General features: G+C 31.0%; 2 protein-coding genes across 6 annotated transcripts; both read left to right on the forward strand.

Moving 5' to 3' along the window:
• Nucleotides 2,599-5,941, forward strand: LOC109355947 (pectate lyase-like). 2 transcript variants are annotated; one of them, XM_019599246.1, is made up of 6 exons: nt 2,599-2,679; nt 2,710-2,942; nt 3,700-4,351; nt 4,927-5,169; nt 5,404-5,643; nt 5,688-5,941. In XM_019599246.1, exons 2-5 carry the CDS (start codon nt 2,725-2,727, stop codon nt 5,626-5,628), a joined length of 1,338 nt encoding a protein of 445 aa, XP_019454791.1. In that variant the 5' UTR covers nt 2,599-2,679; nt 2,710-2,724; the 3' UTR covers nt 5,629-5,643; nt 5,688-5,941. The 2 variants fall into 2 exon arrangements, with proteins under 2 accessions (XP_019454791.1, XP_019454789.1); XM_019599244.1 differs by having other exon boundaries at nt 2,600-2,678; nt 2,711-2,942; nt 5,404-5,941.
• On the forward strand, nt 8,040-10,951 carry LOC109355868 (single-stranded DNA-binding protein WHY1, chloroplastic-like). 4 transcript variants are annotated; one of them, XM_019599124.1, is made up of 7 exons: nt 8,040-8,337; nt 8,581-8,687; nt 8,835-8,927; nt 9,343-9,437; nt 9,783-9,856; nt 9,980-10,068; nt 10,681-10,951. In XM_019599124.1, the coding sequence occupies exons 1-7, from the start codon at nt 8,103-8,105 to the stop codon at nt 10,798-10,800; spliced, it is 813 nt and encodes a 270-aa protein (XP_019454669.1). In that variant the 5' UTR covers nt 8,040-8,102; the 3' UTR covers nt 10,801-10,951. The 4 variants fall into 4 exon arrangements, with proteins under 4 accessions (XP_019454669.1, XP_019454670.1, XP_019454671.1 ...); XM_019599125.1 differs by having other exon boundaries at nt 8,040-8,322; nt 8,578-8,687; XM_019599126.1 differs by having other exon boundaries at nt 8,040-8,319; nt 8,578-8,687.

Consider the following 11,615-nt stretch of genomic DNA (forward strand, 5'->3'; position numbering starts at 1 on the left):
TTTTAATTTGAATTTTCTAATGGAAATAACAAAGTGAAAGTCTGAAACATGATACCATATTATTTTTATTAAAATAAATATTTTAAAATTTATAGAAAATGAAATGATTTTTTCAATTTTAAATACGATTTTTTAATGAAGTAATGGAAATCAAATCATTATACTAAATGAGTTTTTTTATTAAAAATATATTTAAAAGTTATAAAAAAATTCAATTTGGAATTTGATTTTTCAATTATAATAGAGAAAAATTAAAATTCAAAGAATCTGAAATATTAAAATTCAATTGGAAAAGTGTTACAAAACTTTGATGAGGTGTAACAATGCAATTATTCTTAGATTAATAGTAAACGTTAAATAATATACATAGATTAGTGTAAAGAAAATAGTTTGGATGTGAAAAATGATTTCAATCTCATATAATGCTCAATGTCTATTACATTTTAACATAGTAAAACATAGGTACGGTAAACACTCAATTTTGGTGGGATAGCAACATAGATCAATCGCTAATTAGTATTAAATTATTAATCACATGTGACATGAATGAATTTTTATTTTTATTTTTTAATAACTTAGAACATTTTAATATGGGAAAAATGTGAGGAGAATGTGACATGTGGCATATTTTAATATGACAAAATGTGAGGAGAATATGACATGTGGCATGAAGGGAAAACATGTGAGGAGGATGTGACATGTGGCATGAAGGAGTTTTTTTATTATATTGTTGTGAGGAGAATGTGACATGTGGCATGAAGGGAAAACATGTGAGGAGGATGAGACATGTGACATAGAAGGAGTTTTTTTTATTATATTGTTAATAGATACACATTTCAGTGTCTAGATGTTTTTCAACCTTACGAGTTTGGTACCTAAAAAAATTAAGAATCCTAAATGGTCACAAAAGTTTCAAATGTAGGCGAAATTAGTAATTTTTATCATGTTTTACAACACATATAGAGACAAATTTGACCCACATTTCAAATTTTTTGGGACTAATTTGGGTTTCTCAGTTTTTGAAGGATGAAACTGCTAAGGTCGAAAAACATGAGGGAATGAAATAAGTATTTACTCTTAATTCTAAATAACTTTAATTTATAACTAAAGAGTCCAAAGAAAAATATACATTCATTTAAAATGTCACTTTTGGACTTTTAAACACTTAAACTCATTGATGATTGAATTATGTGTACAAATTTCAGTTATTTCATTTTTCCATATAAATTACCATATTGTCTATAAGAAATTCATCTTGATTAATGATTGAATCAGTATATACTATAACAAAAATTCAGAAGATACCATTAATGTCACTACACCCCAATATGGAGTAATGATGCTGCAATATTAAATTATCAATTGAGGAAATAAAAATATTACATAAAGAAAGTAGTGGTGAAAATAGCATACAAACACTATATGAATTCATGAGTGATGAGGAGAATCATTTAACAATTTTTTTGATAATAAAGCACATTAAAAACGCACTCTCAAAGGTGCAATGTTGATTTTTTTTACTATTGCTACATGCTTGCAATGTTGTTTGACTTTGTATTACAATGTAAATGGAATAATGGAATTATTTGTCACCCAGATGTGTTGTCCAAAATTGATAAATTAGGTTTTAATTTAAACACTTATAGAATAAAATAGATATTTTAATAAATTATACAAAATAAATATATTAAAATAATTTACCAAAAACATGATAAAATTTTTTTTAAAATTCAGGGGGGCAATTGCTCCCACATGTCCCTGAAGAGAACCGCCTATGCCCATGCTCCTAACAATCATCACTAAAATTTATAGTGACAGTGACAAACTAAAGGTATAATAACTTAAATACGATAAACACAAACGACCGAGGATAAATATTTTCTGTGTTATATTTATAGTTTTTTTATCTTTTACCAACAATTTCCATCCATACATATATGGCAAAAGTTTTGTAGTGAGTCGAGGTGATGAAGAAAATAATGGCAACAATAAGAGTATTGGTAGTTATAGTTGGTGTGGTAGAGGTTATGGTACATTAACAATATGTTTTTTATGTTCAAATATAACTTAGAGGAGATAAATCCTACCTCAAGTAGTTTGTTCTTTTTAGTTAAAAACTATTTTTATGTTAGGTTAATTCAGATGCATGCATTACCCCACCCCTATTCCAGAAAATGTCTCAAACTAATGATAATGAAGAAAAAATATAAAAATAATGAATATTTAATTTTTTAATTAATATGATAGGTTTTCATTAATTTAGGACATCATATCCTTATTCATCAAAAATAGCATTATAACATGTTACTAGTTTCATGTGACCTATGAAGTTATATTGAATGGTGTATATGAGCTTAGACAAATATAACCCATTTCCTTTGCCATGGCAATGAAATTATCCAAATTGTTTACTATAAATACAATGCATATAGTAAACTAAAATCCTCAGCTTCAAGTTTACACCGTTAATCTTATAATAAATTGAAAGTGGTTAACCATTACTCCAGCCGTGTATTTCTCCAACCTCTTCCAAATTTGGCTATAATATGTATATATATATACCAGTCATATCAAATGTTCATTAAGCATACTTGAGAACCCCATTTCATTACAGAAGTAGGGTTCTTTAATCACAATTGGCTGAGGTTGGTTCTATTAACTTAGACCTTAGCCTAAATAGCAGAAACAAATATATAGTTTATTATATAGAAAAATATAGCCATTATGGCAAAATTATTCAGCTTTCTTTTCTTCTGTTTTATGGCCATCGTTCCTAGTTTTGATGCCAATGTGAAAGAGAGTGAGACTTATTGGCAAGAATATATGAAGACATTGGATGCATATTGGAGAGAAAAAGCAATAATTGCTGAAAAGGTTAACAAAGAAGCTTTTTGTCCCGACCCATATGCACTCTCAGGAAACCTAACCTCTAGTGTTAGCGAGTAAGTCTTTTCATACAGTAACATATTCAATTTCATGAAAAGATCCAATTGTGAATATTTTTTGGTTAAAAAGCAATTTCTATGATATACATTCAAAACTCTTTTTGATATGAATACTATGGAGGTAATTGCCTATAAATGATTATTGAGGTTATTTTTGCTAGTGTGTGATAGACTCATGTATTCTGATTATTGGAATGTTAGCATGGTATGGACTTATGACACACTTTATAGGGGATTGGATTTATTGACATTGTAACTTCAATTTAATAACTTTAAGGAAATTTGAATCCTTTACAAGAAGATTTAACGACCTATATTCTAATATCATGAAATTAGAGTTATACGACATAAAATAAAATGTGAGTATTTATGTTCAAACTTCATAATTACATAACTCATTTTTATTTTCATCTTCATTAAAAACTGTACCTACCAAAGAAACACAGTTTAAAAGATAAATAGTCTTATTTTCATCTCATTATCTAAATTCACCAAAATCACTAATTTTAAAGTTACTAAATCAAAATCAAATCATGGGACAACAGTTTTTTGTCCCCTTTATATAATTGCATCAATCTATGTTTTATATCAAATAATCATCTCATTGAGTACTAAATAATGATTTAAATCGTATCTAAAAAAGCTTAATTCAAATGTTTTAGATATTAATTATTGGTTTATATATTTGCATCAATAGTTACCACTCACAGAATAAACTAATATCCTCTCTTTGTTTCTTTATTTGGACAAATAGAATCATATTTGGCAGTAAAGGACGTAGGAACTTGAAGGGACAAAAGAAAGGTCCATGCATGGCAACCAACCCTATAGACAGGTGCTGGAGATGTGACCCAAATTGGGAAAAAACACGCCAAAAGCTAGCAGATTGTGTTCAAGGTTTTGGAAGAAACACAGTTGGTGGCAAAGGTGGTCCATTCTATGTGGTCACTGATTCCTCAGACAATGACATGCAGAACCCAAAACCAGGCACTATTCGCCATGCAGTCACAAGAAATGGACCATTATGGATCATCTTTGCACGTAGCATGGTCATTAGGCTCAACCAAGAGCTTATTATGACAAGTGACAAGACCATTGATGGAAGAGGTGCTGATGTTTATATTGCTGCTGGGGCTGGCATTACAATTCAGTATATCAAGAATGTGATCATTCATGGGATCAAGATTTATAATATTGTGGTTGGGAGTGGTGGAATGATTAGAAATTCTGAGGACCATTTTGGTCTTAGAACAATGAGTGATGGAGATGGAATTTCTATCTTTGGCTCTAGCCATGTTTGGATTGATCATGTTTCCATGAGAAAATGCCAAGATGGGTTGATAGATGCTGTTATGGGATCCACTGCGATTACCATTTCCAATAGTCATTTCACAGATCATAATGAGGTAATTAATTAATTTCTTTCAACTCTAATGTTCATATTTTTCTAGGGATTGAAACATGAGTAATGCTTTCAAAACCTGCTAACCCTATACCACATAAATACAAGAGTTTGGCAGCAAAATTTTAGAACATTAAATTGGGAGTTTTTGGCCCAAGATAATGAAGTCAGTAGTCCAATATGGTTCTATAAGCTCAATCAGGTTAATTGTGAAAATGGCCATTACCTATATACGGTTAGGCTAGACCACCTTTTTTTTAGACCGAATATAAATGACTTTTTGAACATTTGGAGACAAATGATATTGATCATTCAATTCCTTAAAAGTAGTTGTTAAAAACATAATGAAGACCTTGTTAAAGCTGCATTATTAATGAAATCTAAATGGTGACATTATTAGTATCATGCAAGTCTTACTCATATAATCCAAAGTTATGAAGATAACTCATCCATCCAAAGATTAAACAACTTTCAAATCTTTTTGACAAACATTCTTTAATACCCTTCCTATCAAGTATTTTCCTTAAAACAATCTTGTACCTGATATTATTGTTGGGTTTTGGTTTATATGTGATGCAGGCGATGTTGTTTGGTGCTAGTGATGGCTACTCAGGAGATCAGATAATGCAAATCACTTTAGCATTCAACCACTTTGGTAAGAGATTAATCCAAAGGATGCCAAGGTGCAGATGGGGTTTCATCCATGTTGTTAACAATGACTACACTCATTGGGAAATGTATGCCATTGGTGGTAGCCAACACCCAACCATTATTAGTGAGGGTAACAGATTTGTTGCCCCTAACAATATCAATGCTAAAGAGGTATACATGCATCTATAATTCAATACTCTACAACATATTCTCGTCGACAATAAAATATATTATCATATAAGGAGATAAGTCATCTCCTCTAGGATACATAACACGATTTTAGTGGACAGAGGAGGTAACTTATCTCCTAATATGAGAGGATATTTTATCATGATTCTCATATGTCATTAACTTGTTCTTAAGTGAAATAACATGATTTTGTATTAAATTTTGGTATTGGTGAAGATAACAAAGAGGGATTATGCATCAGAAGAAGTGTGGAAAAACTGGCAATGGAGATCAATAAAAGATGAGTATATAAATGGAGCATTTTTCAGACAAGCAGGACCTGTTCTCACTAATAGGCCATTCACAAGGAAGGATATGATGTCAGCTAGGCCTGGTTCCTATGTAGGAAGGCTTACTCGTTATGCTGGCACCTTGAGATGTAGAGTGGGAATGCCTTGTTGATTAAGTAAAACCTTCATTTGCCATTCTCTTTCTGTAAATCTTCATTGATGGAGCAGTGGCTTTAGCAAAGTAAAGGATACATAGAGAAAAAGAGGGTGCAAAGAAGATTGTGTCCTCTATGATCTGTGTTAGTGCATTATTTTTCTTTGGTTCTAGGAAGGGTGTGGAAAAAAGTACTTAAAAATGTAAAGATCTCTGTGTCATTGGTTCCATTTTGGATAGGGAATCGATGTGATCAGACATGTTTTTTTACATTTGGTATTCTTGTGACAAACAAGTGTATTTATGCTTGAAATAGAACAGTTTTTTACTATGAGTGAGGACATTGTTATATTGATTTATCAAATTAACATGCAACATATGTTGTGTTCACTTACATAGATGTTTTTTCTTTCGGCACTTAGTATATAGTATATGTGGTTTGACTGAATAGGAATCAAGGGTGTCACTGCAGTTCGAACACATGCACACTGATATAATTGTAAATCAATATTGTGTTTACCACAATTGCCATCATAATAGGATCGTAAGGAATCTACAACTATAATATTGTAGCTGAAATTGCCTAAATTTAAAACTATACACAGGATAAAGTACATAATTGTTATTGCAACTGCATATAGTAGCTGGGATTTTTTGGGTAGAGTCTCCATGGCACATTTTATGTTGGTCCCCTTTGGTTTGAGTGCGCTGAAAAGTTCATTTTTTATGTCAAGGAAAAAGTGCTTCATTTTTCTTTGTGATGGAAAGTCTAAATAAGATGTACTGATTATTATTATTGTTCAACAACATTAGTGGGATTTTTTTATTGATCTTAATCGAACATAATTTTGAGTAAGCAAAGGAATTGCTCTGGTATAGACATTTTGGACGATCATATAGAAGGCAAACCCATTTTATTGATGAATATTCTCAACAAAACATTATCTAACAACATTGAACCTTATACTTTCGTTTGTATAATAACAAGGTTAGAGCTACAGTTTCTTACTTTGTTTTCTTGTGTGTGAAACAATATCTTTGAAGGATATATTGTCAGATGAATTTGATACATAGAAATGGAGAATGATGTAACATCTAAACTAAGCCTATCGAAGTGAGAAAATGGATATTCTTATTACTGGAGGGTCCAGTACCACATAAGATTATGACAAATGGACTTAAAAAAAATTAATAGTTCAAATTTTAAAATATTTTTAGGCAAAAATTTATTACAAATAATGAAACAAATTTGGGTCTCGTATTCTATTAGAGAGGATCCTAGCCGATCAAGTAATAGGATGCTCATTATTATTGGGGGAGATGAGACTAGTGGTATCAAGGTCATTTAAATGTTTCAAGAGGCTGACAAGAAATTCACCTAATAAAGTATTAGTTAGCATAACAAACTTAAGCTGTGTTAATCTTTATTTGTAATAAAGGCCTTTCTTGTTTAATGCTTTATTAAATACAAAGGCCTCTTCTCTTTTTTTTTTTTAGTAAAGTTCATGTTATCTTATAGGTGACTACAATGATGACAAGTTGATGGACATTTACCATTGCCTTCCTTCTTTTTTTGGTGGTTGGATATTAATGCACAATAGTAATAAAATTTGAAAAGAATAGTGTTGGTGCTGTATGTCACTACTAAATGACAATTTTTAGAAATCTTAGCCTAACATTGAAATTATAAAATTTTAAAAGAATTGAAATTGAGCATAAAATTTAACTCACCATAAGATTTTTTGTACATTCAGCATGTCATTCATTCTGTTTATATGTATTACTTTTTCTTTAAAATTCAATAGTAATTAACACATAATTATAATATTGATAGTATAAAGAAATATAAAATATTTTCTCATTTAAATTTTAAAGGTATCATTGTATCATATTTTAACCATGATAAATAAGAGTTTGGATTTTCTTAAGATGCTTTCCATTTTGTTAACTCTTTCATTCAGTAACATCAAACATATTCTCTAATATTATTTTTCATATACAAAGCTAAAATGACATAGAAAATAGATATAGTAATTTATAACCGAAAGCAATATAATTTTTTTTACAAAACATATTATAATAAAAAATAGTATAATTCATATATGGGTTCATGTGTATGAACAAGTATTTTTTATAAAGTGATACAAACAAATTCATTCAATATATATGGGCTTCTAGCCTTCTAACCATTAAAAATTAAAAATACCACCATAATTTCCATTAAGTAAAAATTTATTTAATAATAACTAACATTCTTTGTTATTTATTATTATTATTTTATCATCAATAATAAGAAACAATAATCTGATTAAGAGATTCTGATAATTTATTTTAACATTTTTTAAAAGGTGATTATTTATTATTGATAACAAAAATAATAATGATAATAGAATGTGTCAAAAGTTGAAGTTCCATAACCCATATATAACGTTTGATGTTCCAAAAAATGAAATAGAAGATAAAGAAGTGAGAAGTTAGAAGTGAGAGTGAAGATGTTGCAGCCACATTCTTGTTCTGCTACAACACAATCTTCCATTACCATCCCAAACCACACTTTCACTCCAAAGTTCATTCCTTTAAGTCGTGTTTCTTCTATGCCCACTTTCTCCGTTACCCTCCAACCACTCTCTATCAGATGCCGCCACTCTCACCTCGATGAACCTAAATCATTTCCCTCTTCTCCACAAGCTCAACGCTATTCACCACCACCACCATCAGCATCACCAGGTACCCTTTTTTCTTTTCCCTTATTTGGAGCCAAACCCTCTTTGGTTTTTGAGAAAACTAGGCTGAATTTGTAGTTCAAGAGAAGATTTATTCCAAAAAAATATGAGCTTTTTGCTATTTCTGTTGTTATCTGCTACTTTAGAATAATGGGTATGTTCTGAATTTGATGAAGATTGACACTATTTTTGTTATTTTCATAATTGTATTTTTTATATTTTGTTAAGTGTATTTGTGTGTGTTCAGCTTCAGTTGGAGCTTTACCACCTAGGGTTTTTGTGGGGCACTCAATTTACAAAGGGAAGGCTGCACTCACTGTCTCTCCTAAATCTCCGGAATTTCAATCATTGGAAGTATGTTTTGGTTTGTTTTTTATTCTTTGAAATCATAAATTTTTTATTGGATTTTATTTTATTATGATGTCATGATCATTTTGGACTAGTTTGATGAAATTGTGAATAGAATGTTTGATCATGGAAGGTTTTTGTTGTGTTTTGCAGTCCGGGGCATTCAAAGTATCTAAGGAAGGTTCTGTGCTACTTCAGTTTGCTCCTGCAGTTGGTTCGCGCCAATATGATTGGAACCGAAAACAGGTCGCTTATGCTTTTTCTATAACTTGTTTGCCTGGCATTGTGATACTGGGATATATCTAGATTCTGTAACAATGTTATCTGGAAAAACCTGATTTTGGTGTCTTGGCCACTCTAAAATACCATAAATTTGATTTCTTATATAGTCTAAGCATATTGCATCATGTCCACTGAAAAAACATGAGCATTATACACATATTGGTCGTTGGATTAAATTTAAAATACGTGTATATTTGTCTGGTACAAGACTATTGTAAATTTGTAATGATTCTAGTTTTGTGGCCTTGTCTTCATGGTTTTGTGAAATATTATCTCCTCCTCAATGGAAAATGAAAACATGATATCATTGAAATTTACAATTATGTAGATCAGATCTTAGTTTAAAACACGAGTTGATTGTCCAGTTTGCTTGAATCAGGTGTTCTCGCTATCAGTGACTGAATTGGGAACTCTAATCAGCCTTGGTGCAAGGGAGTCTTTTGAATTTTTTCATGATCCTAATCAGGGGAGAAGGTAGTCCCTGTGATATAACTTCTAATTGTAATGGATGGTCCAACATAATATATCAACATGAAATTCCTTTTCCTTGTAATTATTGTTTTAATTACTAACTTTTCTTTCTTTATTTGTTCTTTTACCTGTTAAACTAAATTTTTTAGCATGTGAACAAATAAAAAAAAGTAACATAACAGCATGTGTACTCAATATCCTTACTAAATCATTGCACACTTTTCAATAGATTTCTATTTTTTGTTATTATTATTTTTTTGGATGGTGTGGGTGGTTTCAGTTTCATTAGTTATGGCTGCTGTGATTTTATCATTTTAAATCATTTTTGTAAATTCTCTTGTTATGCAGTGATGAAGGTAAAGTTCGAAAAGTTTTGAAGGTGGAGCCACTCATGGATGGTTCTGGTCACTTATTTAACCTCAGTAAGCCTCTTTCTTCATCAACTTTTGTTGCTATTATTTTATCAATCCTGTTTTACTTCATTTTGCTATCTTGAAGTTGTTGGGTTGGTTGATTTCATTCATTTCATTATGTATTCTGTGAAGATGTTCAAAACAAGCTTGATAACATCGACGAAAACATCTTCATTCCTATTACAAAGGCAGAGTTGGCGGTTCTCAGCTCACTTTTCAACGTAAGCTCTCTCTCTCTCTCTCTCCCCCTGCACTTTCCAATGCCTAACTTTGCATGGCCATGTACACAATTGAGTAAACACTTGTATGATGAACGGGTGACTGTGGGCCGGGTCGGGCCAGATCATGCTTATCCCTTATCCGATCCTAAATATTGATTGAGTCTAATTTTTAAACCTGAATCTCATCCTAGACCTAATAAAACCCAATCATATTCGGGCCTGACCATATTGGGTGAGCGGGTTGGGTCAGGCCCTGCTCACCTCTACTCTCTGGTATGCAATGGAAAACTGTATAAGAGCAGAAATGGCTGATCATTATACTAGAGGAGTAGACATTAAAACGGAACAAACTTTTTTGCCTCAATATTAGCTTATACTTCTTAGTCTTGAATTCTTGATAACTCCTTGTAGCCAAATTAGGAGCATTCCTTTTGCATCAATAACCCATAAAATATACAAGGTTTACAATCTTACTGTTTTTTGTCACATCATAGACAATATATAATATGTAGCTAACAGATCATTAGAAAAGTGTCTGGTTATGTTTATTCACCACTATGTTGAGTTTTTGCTCATTCTGATTGTACTTTTTTTTAATGCTTTTCTATGCAGTTTATCATGCCATACCTTCTAGGTTGGCATACCTTTGGAAACTCCATAAAGCCAGATAATTCCAGCAAAGTGAATAGTGACAATCCAAGATATGGAGGAGACTATGAATGGAACAGATAGGGGTCACTTCTACCACCATGTTGGAGCTTCTCAACTTTCAAATATGTTAAATTACTTTGTTCTGTTAGCTGATAGTTAGAGAATTTTTCAGATAGCAGTGTAATGATGTAGAACAGTTATTTTTAAGTATTTACTCATTTCTTTTCATGAATTTTTTTACTCCTTTTCATGAACATTTTTACTCTTTTTCATGAAATTTTAGTGTTCAAATCCTAGAAATGATCTCTCTACTTGTGGAGGTAAAGTTATGACCATCTACTCTTTTCAGACCCTACGAAGTGAGAGTCTCTGACAGTGATTGTTATTCTTTTCTTTTCATTTTTAATTGGTGTGATATTTACTTACTCCCCCTCTCTTAGGGATAAATAATTAAAAACACTAAGTAATAATTCGTCCCTTTTTCCAAGTTTAGCCATAAAAATCAAGCTAAGAATTTTGAAAATCACTATAGGAATTGAAATGGCATCATTTATAAAAAAATGCATTTCTTTTGGAAAATAAAGAAATGTGCCACTTATTTTAGTCAAGCTTTAGTATCTAAGTTGCAAGTTCTATGTAAATGTAGCTGAGAATCAAAATGGAAAACTTCTATTAATGACTATTCCTCTTACAGCTGCGGGAGCATATGATAATAACTATTTATCCCAATTTCTTAATGTAGCAGTGTTAATCAAATAGTATTTTTTCCCTTTTTCTTATAAGTTTTTATATCAGAGCATTGGCAGTTTGGCACTATATTATTACAACTCAAACAATAATCAAAAGGTGATTAGTTAATGTAGTACATATTCCATCTTAAATGCTCTCAGTTTTAG

Source organism: Lupinus angustifolius, chromosome LG09 (genome assembly GCF_001865875.1).
Source record: "Lupinus angustifolius cultivar Tanjil chromosome LG09, LupAngTanjil_v1.0, whole genome shotgun sequence".
In the NCBI taxonomy this organism is placed as follows: Eukaryota; Viridiplantae; Streptophyta; class Magnoliopsida; order Fabales; family Fabaceae; genus Lupinus; species Lupinus angustifolius.